Source organism: Pipra filicauda, unplaced genomic scaffold (assembly GCF_003945595.2).
Source record: "Pipra filicauda isolate LSUMZ 115617 unplaced genomic scaffold, ASM394559v2 scaffold1_size10287979_pilon, whole genome shotgun sequence".
NCBI lineage: Eukaryota > Metazoa > Chordata > Aves > Passeriformes > Pipridae > Pipra > Pipra filicauda.
In genome coordinates this window covers 7,259,547-7,278,137 of record NW_024104310.1, presented here as the reverse complement: position 1 = coordinate 7,278,137, position 18,591 = coordinate 7,259,547, and the positions used below count along the sequence as shown (strand labels likewise).

The 18,591-nt window shown below is 42.0% G+C and overlaps 1 protein-coding gene across 4 annotated transcripts in view; it reads right to left on the bottom strand.

Moving 5' to 3' along the window:
• The window catches only part of LOC113991446 (sodium channel protein type 5 subunit alpha-like), a 215,727-nt gene that overhangs the window by 60,364 nt on the left and 136,772 nt on the right, over positions 1 to 18,591 (bottom strand). For all 4 annotated transcript variants that reach the window (XM_027727795.2, XM_027727793.2, XM_027727796.2 and 1 more), the window contains one exon: positions 11,701 to 12,171. In XM_027727795.2, coding sequence (XP_027583596.1) covers positions 11,701 to 12,171 — 471 coding nt within the window. The remainder of the gene's footprint in view (positions 1 to 11,700; positions 12,172 to 18,591) is intronic.

Below are 18,591 nucleotides of genomic sequence, written 5' to 3'. Positions count from 1 at the left end.
GAAAGGTGCCTTTGGTTTATGTTGTTTAACTTCGGGCTGTTTGCTTTTGTTCTGATTCCAGATGATTTGTTCTTCTGGCAGCAACGGCAGCAGGTCTATCTCCTGTAAAGCTCCCCACCGTGGGTGGTTTACATAATTTGTTTTTAATTTTTGTATCGAGTGCCATGTTGCCAAGGCAATACACATTATGTTAATATTTATCGATTCAGTTGTTTTCTTCACTTATAAAGTAAAATTACTCAGCAATACAAAAATTTTTTGCATGCAAAGGGAAAGTTGGGACTGACCTCACCTCCTTTAGAACATAAACCAAAAGTTTGCTCACCTCTGCTCTGATCTGGACCCTAAAAAGAGGTGATCTGCCAACACCACACCAGTAATTAGTACATGGAGGAGGATGGACACAGTGTTGTCCCCTTGTGTGCTGCAAGCCAGTTGTAGCACCAGCAAAACAGCAACAGCTCTGAAAACAGAGTATAATCTGGGTGACATCTCAAGTGTGCTGCTGCACAGACCCACATACTTGTTTGCTGACACAAATAAATGCAAAGGCTCCACACTACGTTCTGTCTCTGAAAAGCACAGATCAGCTAATTGTTTCAGGCTCAAATGGGGATTAGTGCAAATGTCGATCCTTTGGAAAGAGGACTTGCTGTTGGCAAAACAAGACAAATACCTGTCATCAGCATGGATTCACTTTATTCCTTCCCCATGGAAATATCATTTTTTCCATTCTGTGCAAACAAATTTAGAAAGAGGATCCCAGGACTTGCATTTCGGATGGTGATTGGTTCAAGTGGGTTCTCCTGATGCTTCTCTCACTTCCTAGATCATGACCCTAACTTGCAACATTTGTTCCCTGATTCCCTGGCCATGAGTGTTGTGGGAAAGATGACGTGCAAATCCTTTGATAGCAGAAAGCTTCTTGTCCCAAGCAGGTGGGGAGGAAAGAAGTGGGAATTGGCTCTGCAGGCCCCTCTCCCTTGCCACTGCCACTGCAGAGCCAGCAAGAAAAATTGTGTGGCAGGAGGAAGTTAATTAAAATTGTTTTATGAAAAGTATAAGGGTTTTTCCCTTTCTCTGGTGAGACAGTGCAAATGCAAACTGCCCTTTACTCAGTCCACAATGCAATGGGAAGCTCTGACACCATGTTTGTTCTCTACTCCCCAGCAGACTTATGTGTCCATCTGCCTCTTTGAAGACCACTTTTGAGACACTAATGGGAATTCAGGGATGCCCGGGTTCTGCAGTCACTTTCCAGGAACGAGTTGGTCAAGACATTTCCAGGTGCAGACTCAGGAGTGGAAGCTTGCAGTTCCCCCCTCCCTCCTCCCCACCCTACTTGACCATTCTGGTGAGACCCTCCTGTACCACGGGATGTTACCCATCAGAGGAAGCAGCAGTAGCAGCAACAGCCCAGGATGCTGACAACAGAAATATCTTTGCTTTAGCCACTCATGAATGAGTAACACTACGAAACTGAGTCTCCTCAAGACATGCATATTTTAGCCTGCAAAGTTTCCTATAGCCAAATTTCAGACACCTCATGTATAGTAAACCCAGTTCAGCACTGTGACACACATAGTTATAAGAGGACTGTTTACTCTGTAAAGTAGTTGTTGATGTTTGTGTTCCTCCTTGCAGACAGCTACGGATTTCATAAAATTGCCATGCCTGGTAGCAATTGGCACCCTTTCTCAGCAACAGTTTGTGTCTAGTAACTGGCACCTTTCCACTGCAAAGAAGCCAAGAAGTAAATGATGGTGAAAACTGAGCTGTTTATATCCTACCTCTACATAAGTGGAGAAGCAAGCAGATTGCAGTGCTGCTGAAACACAGGGAGCTTGCATTACTGCCTTGGTGGCACTTTTTTCATGTGTAAAGTAGACAGGAGACTACAGTTTGCAGAGCTGTCAGGATGACAACTCTCAGATAATGCTGAATTCAGTGTTTTTGAAAAGCCTTGAAAAATCTGAGGTAAAACAGATTCTGAGGGGCAGAAATAAAAACCACAAACCAGAGAAATGAATCATGGGCCCTTATTACCAGAAGAGATAATTTATGATCTTGGTTCTCCTTTTCCACAAATAAATGTAAATCCTTGTAGCACCAATAAAATCAGTGGGTTTATCTTTCTGCATGAAGAGAAATCACCAAATAAATCAGGAAAATTCCCTTGCTTCCTTAATATGAGAAGGGGAAGACTAGTATCACTTATTCCGCTAGGAATAAAAGAGGGCTGGAGTGCAGCTGTCAATTTTAAGTGTGCATATTTAAGAATCTCTCTAACCCGCTTTGAAGAATTGCTTCTGTAAAGCAGAGTTGCCACTACTCAGTTTAATGAGAAATCACAGAAAAACCTGGAGCAATACCACCCCACAGCACTAGGATTATAGCTGAGACACAGAAAGGACTTGGGTTACACTATGTTCCTTTACAAGGGCATTTTATTAGTAGACTACAATACTGATGTAAAGCGTGTCAAGTCCCACCTGAAGGTTGCCGCACGTGCACAATTTAAGACCTGCAAATTCCTCAGAGGGGGGACGAAAACAGAAAAGTCTAAACTTGTTTGTTTGAGACTGGTGATGCCCACTCTCCATCCTTTGCCACCTGGTCCATCCTTCCACTTCAGAAGAAACAACCAGACATCAGGCTAGCTTAGTAGGCTGATTTTTGATCAGTTTTGTGGCCCTTATCTGCTGCTCCCTGTCGTTTCATCTATGCAGAAGTCAGAATAAATACAGTGCAAGAAGAGTACCAAAACATCAGAATTAGAAGGTACTGCTCATATTTGTCATGTGAATCCATACGTGCTATTTTTTTCTTCACTTTCTTGATGACCCAGCCTTTATAGGAACCATGTTTATAAAAACCCAAATCACTAAAACATGGGAAAAACAGGTTAAACACTGTAATCAACACAATAGCCTCTGAGTTTGGAAAGAGTAGAGGTCTGTTGCCCAGCTCCTAGGTAGATGAAAGGATACCTCCAACCTGGATGTCTACAGGTCTCAGGTGAGTTTCCACCTGCATTGTCACCTCTTAGAGTTAAGGCCATGGAAATCTGAAATTATACCTGTGTAGTTAAACACAGATCTCATCTCACTGTTTGACCTAAGAAACACATTCTTTTCCCCCTGAAAGTCACAGGGTATTTGGAAGAAAGATCCAGTACTTGTTTTAGAAAAATTATGCACCTGTGAGTACTTAGCTGGATAAAAATACCAGAATCTGGCCATTACAATTCAGAACGTCTAAGGCTAGGGCTGGTCAGAAACCACAGCTGCTCAGCAGAGACTGTTAACAGCAAAAACTCCCCTGGACCCAGCCCGACCTGGTATTTTCTTCCACTTTAAATAAAGGTAAATTAAAACTTTGCCAGACAAATGTCATCACAGCCACTAACTGCTGGTCTCTGCATGAATGTGGGATGCTTAGCAAAACATCATCCCTCAAAGACAGAAACAGCAGTTCAGCAGTGCTCCTTCTTGGATTAATCCAGAATACTTAAAGCCTTTGAGCTCTGGCTGCAGAGAAGCAAGGCACGTTATTTCTAATGGTTTCTGCCTTCCTGGCCTAAGATCTTTTACCACACTGAGCAACATGCTGCCCATAATAAAATATAGCTTCATTATTCCAAGGGTTGACTCTTAAAACTTGTCTAAGAGGGGGCACTTGGCAAAAAGATGGACTGCCAAAGTTAATTTATCCTGTTATCAATTCAATAGGCTTAAATAGGCAGTGAAAGTGTTTCATAAGTGTTCATTGTTCAGAGTTCAACCTAATACCTTCTGCTAAATTGCATTTTGAAGTTTAATCACAATCTACTTGATGTTTCTTTTGGTAATTGGGATCTCTCCACAGTATAATATGAAGAACTCAAGTTAATGGGCTCCTCTGATGGAAGCCTGAATTTTGGAAGTTTGCCTCAAAGCGCAGTGAGTGAGAGTGCCTGAAATAACCCAGAACCTTTCACCCAAATAAGATGTTAATATTTTGATCATTAGGCAAGTCTCATATTATTACAGGCAAAAGCAACAAAATAATCATTAATTTAAATGTTGTTATTTTGGACTATAATTAACGGGAGCAATCTCACCCCTCCAGCACACGCACGCGCGCACTGCCTCACTTGGCACGGGAGCCGTTGGGGAACCGGCTGCTGTTCATTTTGCCCAAAATGCTAAATGTCGGCATTTTCTTTATACCAAAGGGAGAAACAGTGAGAAATGCTCACTTCTGGGCAGCATTTTGCTCCGGGGAGGGATATGGATACTGGGAAATGGCATCCAGAAAGCTGTGACCGACGCGTAGTCCACGGTCTGGGCACTTGTCCAAACGCATGTTGTCAACTCCGCTACGCCTGATATCGGCTCTTTCAATGCCAGTGTGGGTTTGTTTTGTTTTTGTTTTTTTTTCCTCCCCCCTCTTTCTCTCCTCCATCAACTCCCTGTGTTTCCTGCACCTTAGGCATTATGCTGTGGACAAATATATTTCCCTGCCACCGCGTACTGAATAAGCACCCTAAAACCTTTGTTCATGGTGTGACTGCTCTAATCATGTCAGCAGGGTCTGACACGGGAGTCTTCTGCCCCACTGTGCTGCTACAAAATAAACACAAACGTCTTTCTACAGGAAGAAGCAAAGATGAGGACTTAGGTGCTTTAAATCTGCTGCTGGGATTTACAGTCCTGTCTCTTTTTCTAATGCCCTTGTTGATATTCTTTTGAAGACAATAAATCCAGAAACGTTCTCTTTTATTGCTAAAAATAATTAGCTAATAATTGAGTTCTACGCAGTTTTTAAGAAGCACAAAGCAAAACATACTGCTTAAAAAGTGAGGAACCCAGGCAAACTATGTAGGTAATAACAGTGAAAACCCCCTTCTATCTTATTTAATGATCTGAAAAATATGGGCCCAAGTAAAACTGACAAGAAGAATGCTGTAAGATTTATTGTGTGCAGCAGGCATGTACACACGTGGGCTCACTCTCCTGCCAGTGAGAACTGGGGAGTCATCAACAGAATTCAAAGGTATTTTATCCAGTTACACTCAAAGAGAATGTGTCCCACAGACTGGAACTGAAAACAGAAGGAATATAAATACAGATTGAAAGGGCATTAGGGTTCCTGACAGTAAAGTATATTTCCTGCACTAAAAGGTTGAAATTAATGCAGCTTACAAATAAACACAGGGTTTCATGGCATCTCTGATTTTAAGATGTTAGAATTATTAGGAGCATAAGATATTGTCAAAAACAATTTTATATCAAAAATCTTTGTGCACTGGCATTTTTATAGCAATTTTCAATAATTTTGGATACACTTACATCAACCTGGAATAATTCTATTGAATTTTACAGAATCCCTTCAGGTTTAGGAGCAGGTCTGTAATGTACAGGAATTGTACAGTAAAATTGCCACTGCGTACAAAGGAAACAGATGTGGGTCCACATGCAGATGGTGAACTCTCTGTTACCTGAGAAATTTCATTCTTTTTTTTTTTTTCCTCTGTCTTACAAATTATGTATCATAGCTAAAATAAACTCACAGGCTCTGTGCAGAAATTAGTGGATGAGGTCTTTGACTCAGTGCTATGAGAAAGCAGAACCATCATACCCTTATGGCCACCCCTGACCTCAAAATTATGAATCTCTTACCAGTAGAAACATGTAAAAAAGCCATGAGATACAGTTTTACCTTGTCAAATGAAATGAAATGAGTTAGTAATTCTGATATATATAAGGGAAGAAGAGAATAAAAGCTTGGGGAGTTGATCCAGTTCAGGGCAATATAGAAACTGTACCAATGGAATAGAGATGGAGGTGGCAGCCAGCTTTATCTTTGATGTGTACAGAGGCTGTTACTTATCTAAAGCTAGAAAGCTGTTTTTCCTGGGAAATATGTTTGGTGAAGTCCAGACAAGGGTATACAAGATGTGAGAACTCACAATCAAGAAAAAAAATGTATGATTGAGAGAGCAAAGTGTGCTCTGTAGCAAGGAATTTGCGCAAACTCTAGGTAATGTACAGCCCTGGGGTCCTCTGTGCAGACCCAGACCCAAACATCTTGAAAATGACAGCAGAGGTGCTGCTCTGTGCCAAAGGGGTCTAAGAAAACCCAACTGAGCAGTGCAGCAGCGCCGGTGGGAAACTGGGAGACTCTGAGAGACAAGAAAAGACACTGTCCCTTCCCCTCAGGCAATGCCACATCGGGGGAAGGTAAGTCCCAGCAGGCGCAGAAACAATTCCCTGCAGTTTAAGGATTTCCAGAGCCATGGGTGAGCCTGAGGCAAGAGAATGGGGGAGCCCTTCTCAGGCTGGCACAGACTGGCTGTGGTGGGAGCTGGGACCTGGACACGGAGCAGGAAAAGACAGCGCTCCCAGAGCCTGCGTGCCTGGAGCCGAGGAAGGGGTAAGAAGCTGCAAAGCTCTCCGTCCCGGCAGCAGGCAGCCAGCACTTTCCATATGACCCAATTAGCCACTCCATCGGAACAAATCAATAATGGCATTTTCTGGAGACAAGCAGGCAAGTGCTGCTGGCTCGGCACTGCGCTGCCTGTGCAAACACAAAGGTGTTATCCCTGCGGAAAGCAGAGTCTGTGCCCGGCTCTGTCACTGCATGGGGGGCGAGGGTGAGACGTGGCCAAGAGCCACCACAGCACGGACCACCTTCTCAGTGTCATGCTGAGTGACTACAAACAGGTGGAGTTGAGGGCAGTGCTTTGAGTAAGGCAATATGTGTAGTAACTAAATTTAGGGAAGGCAAGAAAAACGTAACAACCCTGTTCGACTGACGGAAAGAGCAAGGAAAGGGGGAAAGGGTAGAACCATTTCCTTAGGTTATGCTACTAACTTTTCCTGACTGTAGGAACTCACGGATGCAGAAAAGGATGCAGATGGTGTGCAAAAAGACCTGGACATTAGTGAGGGCTGGGGTAATAGGAACAAGGAAGAGTTAACAGTGTAAGTGCAGGATGTTGTACTTCAGGGTCTGATTTAGGACACCCAGCACTACTCATCTAGAACCTCCTTTCAGTCCATTAATCCCAGGAGTTCTCTGAAGCACAAAGTAATGTCACTGTGAAAAAGGCACAAACTGTTCTGGGCTACAGCTGTGGGCCACTTGAAGGGAAAGCAATAACTAAAGCAGAAATTTGGAAGATAGAAGCTTTGGACTTAGATATCTAATGCAAATGGTACAAGTCTCTCTGATGTCTGAAACCTGCAATGTAGCTAAATTACAAGTAAGTTCTGGTTGAATCCACTGCTTTAGTTGGACTGGACTGTGTACACTTAATTGACCCATCAGGTGACCGGCCTAATGATCTGTTCTTACTCCTTTGGGAGACTGAAAGGTGATTTCACATATGAAAAGATAGCCATAAAGCAATTACAAGACACTCTATGGAGGTTCAAGACTATGATTTCCACCTTTTAATCATCTAGGAAGCCAAAATGAGAACCCAAAAGAACCTTGAGAAGATGCAGCCAGCACATTATTGTGGTTGCTGCTGAGTTTTTTGGAACAGTTTTCTTGATAGGACAGTGCCTATTTAAATTATACATATCAAAGGCAGAGATAATAATGAAAGACAGTTATTCTTGTTCTCATTATGAAGTTAAAATCATTAAATCCTCAAGAAATCTTGTCATCTGAAAGGGAGAGACTTCCCAGCACTATGAAGAGGGTAAGGAGAGAGGGTTAAATAAAGACACAAACTAAAATTATGCAGTGACCAGCAGCAACACATATATCACACAATAGTGACAAATTAATTTAGCTCAAGGTGGTTCTTTCTCAGCCTCACTCCTTGCTTCTTGCACCTGTGCTGACTTTCATTGTTCAGCTTTTCTTTTGGATCCTTTCCCTGTATGTGTGGGCTACAGGCATGGTTCCCCTGGCTCTCCAAGCTGGCAGAGCATCTCACTTGCATCTCAGTAATCAAAGGAGATTTAGAAGCTATCAAGTGGGCTCTCTCCCTCAGAACCCTCTCAATGACAGTGCCACAAATTGGTAGCTTTCAGGAAGACGGCTGCTGCCAGTGTGAGCTTTGATAATAGAAATGGCAGCTGAAATTTAAACTTAGACATTTCTATTACTCAGAGGAAAATGTGCAGTCACAGAAGGTTTTCTCATCATCTGAAATTTCAAACCGGTGCACGGAATGCTCTGAGACCCATTTGTCACAGCCACAATGGCTTACTTTAGAGTAGTTTTGTGACTTTCTGGGAAAAGCCCAGCATCCTGTAGGAGTTGTAAGCTGAGCTGATCATCGCCCTAAAACACCCCATCGAGATCAATAACTTTGTGGTTCTGCCTGAGACCAACCTCCCTTTAGCCTCTCTGTCATGACAGACAAGTCAGACTGATGGGGGCACATGATGAACTAAATGTAGTCTGGAATCTTCAACTAACAGGGGATGTGTAAAGGACGTGTAAGACTTTTGTAGGTTTACTAGCTGTGCATTTGAGAGGCATAAAACCACATGTTCCCTTTTTATGCATCTCCTGTCACCTCCTCTTCCATGCTATTGCACCAAAACCTACATGCAGGAGGAGGGAAGAGAGGTTCTGACAATGTCACCAGAGGGCTGCTCAATTCCAGGTCAGCCAGCAACTTTAAAGGGAAGTGGGGTACATTGTCTTCTCTTGAGAAGTAAATATACATACACATTCTCTTCGTACATCCTAAAATATTTAAATATGTAAAAATATGGATTATGATTAGGGGAAAGTTAGAATAGATTTGAATGTTTAGCATACCCTTGGTAGTTCTTGTTTGGTTTCTGTGTGATGCCCTCCCCACTAAATGACACTTCACTGCAATTGTGCCCTCTCAGTGCAATCATGTAAATTTTGCTCTTGTTCATGTTTTCTTCCTTTGCAAGCTCTGATTTGGTTATCATGACCATCCTGGACGGGAGGAAGAAAGGACATCCATGGAGTTGGGGCTTGCAGGACTAAAGCTTCTGGGACTGAGTGGGGAAGTTTATTCCCCAGAGTCCCACAGGGATGCCCTTGATACAAAAGTCAATACACTGTAATGCCCACAACTCTATATCCAGGGAATTGGGATTTCATACCAACCTCCAGATGCAATAATATCTTCTGCAGGAACCTCCATGTTGATCAAGGGAATTTTTCTGTGAGTCCAGAGATCATTTATCTTTGGAATGGGCTTTATTAAAGATGACAGATTTTTGAATTTGTCGGTATCTGCTTTCTCACGGCTCTGCTCCGTTTGGAGACATTTACAGCTGTGCAACTTTATTAGGGTTTTAGAGGAAAGCAAATGCAAAGCTCATCACACAATTATCATTTTTGCTGTTAAGCTTCTTCCTATTTTTGTTTATTTATTATGCCAATGTATTTCGAGCCTTTTAGTCGGAACGCCCTTGTGCGCACACATTTTCCCCTCCGGGAATTTGTTAAAATTGTTTGCTGGATATGTGAACTTGCCTCTTGTTTGGACCTTTTTAGCACTAGACCCCTCAGACCTGCAGATAAAGGTTGCAAACCATTGATCAGGGCTATGCACAAGGGAACAGCAGTGACCTGAAGCAGCTGTTTGTCCAAGCCTGGAAAACACTAGTGACAAAGCTAATTAATTCATTTCGCAGCTCCATGCCTTCTGTTTAATGCACATGCTAGCAGTGAACCACATTACTTCACTGCAATTCAAATATCTTGTGGTAATGTGGCAATGCTCCTCTAACGTTTATCGAAAATTTCATTAAAAGGTACAGTGGGAAAACAGTATTTTGGTTTGCTTCTCCTGCTGGGTTTTTTTTTCCCCCTATTTTGTTTCACTCTGAATCCTCAATGTTTATATTACATATGATGATGTTTCAATATTATTGAAACTATTAGAAGTTTTCTTAATATTTTCAAGTCAACTTTTATTCATAATGTTCTGTTTCAATAAAATGCTTATTTTTCTACAGGAGCTCTCTCCCTCATGACTATAACAGATCTCACTAAAGCTCTAATTCCAAATTTACTTGCTGTACAGCATAAAATGACAGCTACCTGTTCCATCTACTAATACACACACCAGCACCTACAGGGACACACCGTGCACCTAAACAGAAGTCTGCATTTCTATAGTTTTAAAGTATAGTAAGACACATAGATCCCTAACATTCCATGCCCTATGCTGCAATTTAATCTTGTAATTGTAAATCTTACTATTTATCTTGAGAAAGGAGGAATACAGTAATGCAACATACACATTTGTGCATGTACAGGCACAGGCTACCAGACTTCATGGACACTCAAGTGCAAAATTTCCAGTGTCTTTATCTCAACTCATGAATTTTACTTCCTTTTTCCAGTTCTCTCCCCCATCTACTGTATTCATAATTCTCTTTCCAAATGTTCTCTGCTTCTAGGTTTAAGTAATACAACCTAGGAATAGAGAAGGACTTCAAAGAAAAAACAGATATTATCCATACCACCCACATTGATCCCTAATGTCACTTCAATAATCCCAGGTCACTTCAATAAAAATATTCCTTAAAAAAAGAAAAAAAAAAAAAGAGATAAAAATGTCCCTAAAAGTGTTTACCAAAAATTTAAGTCTTTTCTTTTTGTTACCTCGGTGTCTATTTGGACAGTGGAGGTTGATGATAAAGTTTTCTGACCTCTTGCTCTTCCTCTCCCCAGTGGGAGGATCAATGTGAAAGACTTGTTGGTGAGCAGATTCACTGACACTGAAGAGGTTTCCACAACAGAGTAGCAGAAATTAAATTTTAGCAGCTGATTTGTGCCCAACTCTTGACACAGAGTCCTTCCTTAGAGATTTTTTAGGCCTTCTCTAAGAACTATTTTGCTTCAAAACTTTCTTCCCCTCAACCAAGAGATCGAGGATCCCTCCTGACAGCTGGATCTGAAACAGGAGCTTTGATCCAGTGCCTGCTGAACTCTGTTGGTCTCGGGCAGCGTCAGAAGATGCTGGATCAAGGTTGGAGGGTCTGGAAAACATTAACTAGATATGGTGTGTGGAACCAAGAGATAAAGTTGGTAGAAAGGGGAGAGGGGGAGAAGCAGAGAAAGAAAAGCATTCCCCTGAAGATTTTTTTTCTTTGTTTTACACAACACTTCAAACCACACAGAATTTTTCCGCCTTTACGACTGAGTGCTCTGGAAAAAATGAAAATCTGCCATGTCACACAAAAGAGCAGGCAAATAAGTGCTTTTCCTGTCTGAATACAAATGATAACATATCTTCTCTCTTTCTCTGGTGCCTTGTCATATCAGCCTCTGTCTCACTGTATTTTTAAGAGAACTACCTGGCCCTCTATTCTTGTTGCACAAAACAAACTAAGACATTGCCCATTTTTCCACACTGAGAAAAATCCCCTGTTAACCTAAGATTTGTTCTGCAGCATTCCCATGATTCAGCTGAAAGGGAAAAAACATTCTCCTGTGTGAGAAAGGGTTTAATTGCTCTGGTTAGAAGAATTAATTTAGACAAGCAAAAAAAAAAAAAAAGAAATAAGAAAGAGAATGACTCTGTTTGGAAACTGAATTTTGCTCTAGGATATGCATCTGTAACTTCTTCTGAAGTTAACAACATATCAAAGGCAGCATTAGGCCATAGGACATTTGCATCCCTAGCCAGGGATCCAGACCAAGGGTGGGAACAAAGGCCATCTTAATAAACTGCAAATAGCAAACATTTTCATTGCCTACCTGCTCCATTTCCGTAAAGGTGCTTTGCTCCTCATCTTCCTCCTCGATATCCGACTCTCCCACAGCAATAGGAACACAAATGGACAGGTCAGGATTGGTCATAAAATCATCATTTTCTGTAATTCCTAGGTGTTTTTCTCCATTTTTATTCATCCCATCCTCAGCATGATTCTCCTTGTGATTCTCCATGTCCTTGCCGAGCTCAGCGGTGGTGTGGCTGTTCACACAGTTGTTAAGGGCACCTGGGTTCTGGGCAGCGAGCTTCATCATTGCCTTCTTTTCAGCTGTTGTCTTGGGGTGCCGGAGGACGTGGCAGCAAAAATTCCACATGGCTTTTTTGGCGTACTGGAGGCCCCTGTTGATCCGAGCAAAAGCGAGCTGCAGGTTGTTCAGCTCCCCATCCTCGTCTGGTGCCGAGAGGTTGTCAGCGCTGAAGGAGCTTAGCAGCAAGGCAAGGAACAGGTTGAGCACCTGAAATTAATAAAGTCGAAAGGAAATGGGTGAACCTTCAATGTGGAGGTCTTGGAGACAGGAGGGTCTGAGTTTTGTCTCGTCTGTGATAACATAATACCACTGTGGAACTCCCTCAAATACAGGTGGTTTCAGTAGGAAAAGGAGGTCTGCAGGCACTTCCAAATACATTGATTTCATGTGCAGAAATACACCATGGACACACCCAGACGTTCCCTTTCCCAACCCCTAACACCCCAAAATATGGAAAATAAAATATTAAGCTCAGAAACAGAATACCAAATAAAATTTTCATTGGAAGCTACATGTTGTAAACATTCTCAGTGGTGGTGGTACAATGAATTCCCTGTAATTGCCCATATTCCATCTTGGAGAAAATCACAAATTACAGCACTAATTGACATCTGTAAAGATACTGTTTGCACGTAGAAAAAGACTATAGGAAGAATGTTTTCAGGGCCTTTTTGCTTTTTATTCAGCGTGAATATTGTTATTTATGTTTCATAGTAGATGATACATAGTGACCTGGATATGCTCAAAAAGTGGGTCTGTGAGAACATCACTGCAGCTTTTCAGTGCTTAAAGGGGGGCTCTACAAGAGAGATGGGGACAAACTTTTTAATAGGATTGTTGCAATAGGACAAGGGAAATGGCCTTAAACTAAAAGAGGGTAGTCTCTTACTAGATATAAGGAAGAAAATTTTTAAGATGAGGATGGTGAGGCACTGGCACAGGTTGCCCAGAGAGGTGGTGGATGCTCCATCCCTGGAAATATTCAAGGTCAGGTTGGACTGGGCTCAGAGCAACCTGATCTAGTTAAAAATGTCCCTATTCACCGCAGAGGGTTGGACTAGCTGACCTTTAAAGGTCCCTTCCAACCCAAACTATTCTATGATTTTATGATAATTATATACATAGGCATGGCACTTAAACCAAATAGCACAGTTGGAAACATTTGTAACATTTGTATGCATTTTCACAGACAGTCTTGTTTTAAATATCCTCTGGGCCACGAAGAAAATGTATTGTGACTGTGAATAAACACCTAAGAGGTCAAACAGCTTCAAAAACTTTTCCCTCCAGGCTAAAACAAGCCATCACAATCAGACTACTGTAGCTAAATATGAGCAGGGCTCACTCCCAAAGCAGGTTTGGTCCTGAAAATGCTGTTACTAGTCATGAAAAAAACTATGTGAAGATTTTCACAGGTGTATGAGAAGATCCAAACTGAACTGGAGACTTAGATTCCTCCTGTTCTTGCAACTTACAACTGTCTACCTTTGCTGGTAGTGCATGGCAAGATTAGACACAACTACACATCTGAGTGACATATTTGATGATTTAAATCTCTTTTTACACCCCCCACCCCACATAAATAAAATTATATCCAATAAATAAAACCATCTTTTTCTAGAAGGCTATTCCCAGTAACATCTCTCAGAGGCAGTTGCTGTATACTGGAGGTTACACCTGCTCATGGTCTGAGAAGGAATGAATTGCAGCTTTTGGGCTGGATTCACAGAGACAAGAAGTTCACACTGGAGGTAGATGCCTGGGATGACAAGAATGGGGCAAAGGTGACTCAAACCAATATCAGCTAAAATATATTTAACCCAAATAAACTGGGATCAAATTGCCTGGTATCAACTCTGATGCCTGTAAAAGGGGGGTGGTTGCCAGCTCTGTGGTACAATGAAGGAGAGATCAGTGCTGCAGCACTTCTGACATTTATAGCAATAAAATTGACTTTGTGAAGATATTTTATCTATGATCTCTTAATGCTACCTGACTCCTCTCTTTCTGATAGTATTTTAAACGGATAAATCCTGTTAGGCCAAAATAAACAATACAAGAAGTACTTCTATTTAACTGGACCTTGCCAAAACACCACAGTCTATTGCTATTCTCCCCCCACCCGTTCTCTCTGATTTCAAATATTCAGAATATGTGAGATGGAACTCTGAAAACCTGGTCTTAATCACTCTGATGACACTGCATTTGAAGTGCCCTGTCAATATTGTAAGGTACCCTTTGCAATCACCGTGATTACAAACAAAAGCAGTTGGTGGCACAGCAGTTGCCCACGTCCATTATGAACCACTGAGTAAACCATCACTGTGCCGAGCACTGCCCTGCTCTGAAGTTAAGTGAGGTTAAAGCTAATTGTTCCTTAGCTGGTCCGTCACACTGGAGTGTCAGTGACAGCTTGTGTGGGTCTCCTAATCACTGCGGTGGTCTGGTGTGAATCAATCTTTCATTTCATACCCCACTCGGACGCACTGCAAGTGATGGGAGAGGTAGTTGAAAACCAGAGTATTGGATATACAGCCAAGCAGGTGGGAGCCCATCAGGGAAGGAGTCCCTGATAGAACCCCTCTAGCCATTTTCAACCAAGTTTGATAGAAGGATGAGGTCTCAGAGACAATCACATTGCTAACAGTGTCCTCAAAATAAGCATGTGTGCAGAGAAGAGACACCAGTACAGAAAGAGCTTGGAACAAGCCACACAATGTGTCTCCTTCTTGGTGACAACCTATGGACATAGGAAAGAACTGGAAGAAGGCAACGGATAAAGAAAGCCAGAATAAAAATCTTCTGGACTTCATAGGTGCAATTCAGTTACCTTAGCAGAGGTGTCTGCTGATGTTTGAGGTTACCTGGGACACCTGCACCAGACCTACAGGATGCCTGTGGTCTTCTTAAGCTCCATCTACCACCCGACCAAGACACGATGAGATGTTGCAGCAGGCAACCAAATCACTCATCAAGGATGGCAGCTGCCTCCAGCCTCAGAAACTAAATCTTGAGAGTCTAACGAGACATCTAAGCCCCATTTCAACCAGCAGAAATTCATTATGTAGACAGTGGAGACTGACCAAACACCGGTGACTGGGCCAGGGCTACATGGATCTGCCAACTGCCCCTGCCATGCTCGAGTCATCCTGAGGCAGCTGACCAACAGGACACACTGTTATGGGAGACCTGTGTCCAGCTGGAGGCCAGGATGGATACCTTAGAGTGTCCCCAGTGGTCCTAGACAAAACTGAGTCAAGCCCTAGATCTCTGCAGATTAGTAGTAGCTCAGATGCCTTCTCCATACATGAATACCTCCACACAGGCACTGAGATTTTGTTAGCTGAAGCTGAATTTCATCCTGTACTTCATTAATTTTGCTGTTCACAGAAAAGCTTGTTTGAAATGCCTTGTTTTACTTTTCTGTATTTATTTCAGACATCAAACTACATCAAACTACTAGATAAGTTTATGTAGATACACCTGCAGGTATATATAATAGGTGGTAACACCCTTACTGTTGTTATTTACCATGGACTATAAAAGCAATGTTGTTTACTTACCAGAAGCACAGCTGACGTTTTGCACAAAGAGTTATTTGCACTTCATGCTTTTAGCCAAAAATAAATCTCAAATATCATTCCCTCCTTCCTTTATGAGCAGGTAACCTCAGAGTTGCATTGTTGGGTATTCAAATAGAGTGAACTGCTGAATAAGCACTTCATGTTTACTTATTCTCCCCATTTCACTACACACTGCATTTTCCAGAAAAATATATGCCTAACCCATGACACACCACGTTTCCTGTAATAGGTTACTAATAATATCCAGTCCTCCTGGCTGCTAAGGCAATGCTTTCAGTTTAAGCAAAAGCAAGCTAAAGATTACCTCAGTTTTCAAAAGCAATGGCAGATTTGTCTGTCCATATGTATCCCCTTTTAAAAGAAATTTGCTTTCCAGTGACACAGAGCAGCCAGACTGTGAAAGCAGGTCGCTTTTTTGATCTTTGAGGTCAGGAATCAAGATGCACTCAAAGAAACCCCAATTCCTTTCGTATAATTGTGTTAAGTGTTTAGCCTAATGACAATCCAGCATGCTTTTCAAAGCTTGTAGTTCTGGTTGTGCCACTATAAGGCACAAACAATCAGATTAATCCAGGCTAATGTCAGGTGCTTCCCTGAGGTACTTAAACTGGAGGAGTTTTCCTAGGATGTCTGTAGACAATGGAGACAGTTTGGCATCCCAGGAGATGCTGAAGAACTGAACTATCTCTGGTGGTGCCTATCAAAGCCTAACTTAGTCTGGGTTTAGTATCTTAGAGTTAGATTAAAGCTAGAGAACTTATCAGTGCAGGTCAATAACTAACATAAAATCACAGGGTATCTCAAATTGGAAGGACCCACCCACAGGAAAGAGGCCACTCCCTCATTTCCCTTCCATTTTTTTATTTACCTTGATTCAGCAAAAATGAAGGGATATAAATCTTTGTGTATTTAACCTTCCATCTGTCATTCAGTTAGAGAGTGTGCAGCCCTAAAGCCCTCCTGCCCTCCTGTGAATTGATTCAGCACTGAATTCCCTACCCTGCACTCTCACTGTGTCACCCAGGAGGGGATTTGACGCCGTGCTCAGTGCTGCACAGAATATAGGCTGAAAATCCACTGGGAAGTCTAAAGCCATTTCTTAGCAGACTGAAAATAATTCTGTATTTCATTTAGGTAGTAGTAAGAATGATGTTGCATCTGCACAGGTTGAGCGGCAGGGCTAAGCCATCTCCAAAGTGAGGACGTGAAGTACTGGTCTTTCTTGCTGGCAGATCTTGTGTGAGCTCACACACACAGCTTCTCCTGTAGTGGGATCTGCCTTGATCACAGACTGTCCACAAAACAAGTGAGTTTGATTTTCAAACTCCTGATCTTGTCTGCGCATGAATTCTAAATGATCTTTCACGCTGAGCAGCAATTAAGGGCAGACTTTCTCATCTGCCCACACAACATAGGACAAATCAAAGGCTGGAACCAAAGATGGGATCATCCTCTCAGGGGGAGGCTCATAGAGTAGAGTAGTTCAGGAGCTGCTTTCAAGTGCACTTGTTTGCTTGTAAACTCACAGGACCCTCCAAAGAACACCAGTACCATTCTCTCTGCAGGAGACAGAGCATAGGAAGGACAGCTGAGGGCAGCTACAAGGGACCTTACATCACTTGAGGGTGCTTCCTTGTGGAGGAAGAATCTCCTAGGAGACAGCCAAACAGGTTTTTCTGTAACAACAGGGTCCAGAGCAGAAGACACGCCCAACCAGTGAAATCCATCATGCAAAAAAGCAAGTCGTTAAACCAAATTGTAACCCTGTGGCAGCTCATTGTCACTGCTGTCACTCAGTGGCACAGGAAAGCCCAGACAGTGGAGCACATGAGCTACCTGCCAGGATCATAAACTACTTATCTAATACTTTTTTTGTGAATAAAACAGGACCTACAGACCTCAAAGTATGCAAATGCACTTCCCTGGCAGTGCCTGGTAGACACAGATCAGCAAGAATCTCTTCAGGCACTCTCTGACCAGTGGAAAAATCTGATTTTCTTCCTTCCTGTTTGTTTTTGGATGGCAATGGAAATCTGCACCGTTCTTTGGCTAGCACAGATGGGAAAGATGCAGTTTTCTCTTTGGAGACCTTGATGACTTCTAGCAAGCCTAATACAATAGGTACCAGTTGTTATATTTTGTTTACTGTCACAAAATCCATGAAGCTGAAAAGAAAAACGGCTCAGAAAAGGGGCTTTCATTGCATCAAGTAAGTGTTAGATCTGAGATCTGCAGTAATAGGTCATGTAGTCAGTCTCTCTGCTACTGGAGGATTATTTGTTTCCTTGGAAGTCTATTTTCCAATCCTTCCACCACACTCATCCCAGGGCAAAGTTTACTAAGAGGGAGTACTCCTGCAAAAAGAAATTTACATGATCAGTTATTTTTTATATTCCCTTTTCTATTATTTCAGATATTTGTGTTGGATAAGAAGCTTATATCCTTCCAGCCCAGTTTTTCTTTATCCTGCAGTCAATCTCATAATCCCATTCTTCTGATATCTTACTTTCTTGCTGTCAAAATGATCATGATATCAAAAGACTGGCACAAGGTCCTCGTGGCCTGGGGCAGGTGGGGGAGAACACAGGATGGAGCAGCATAGATCTCCTTCGTGTTTTTTGCCTGAGATCAGCTAGGAAAACACAGGGAAATGGGAATATGGATTTCCTCCCTTGCAACCACACAACTTCCCCAGTGGACTGTGAGCCTACAAGCAGGCCAGCAGTTGCAGATGAGAGGTTTGTGGGGCACTATAGTATCAGTTTGTTGCAACAGGAATTTTTTCTTATCAACTCTGTATAAACCTCTTTAGTGAAATAACTGGTTTGTCCGCTTAAATATAAGAAAATGAAATTTAATAGAAACTGTGCACCAAATATAGTCTATTTCCTATGCAAAATCTCTGAACTACTTTATGATGGTAATGAAAGTGGATGTTATCCCCAGGAAAGAAAAAAATGCAAGTAATATGGTAGGAATAATTTTTTCATATGCAAATACAAAAGTGGTTATAATTTAAGTGATTTCATGTGAATGATTTCTA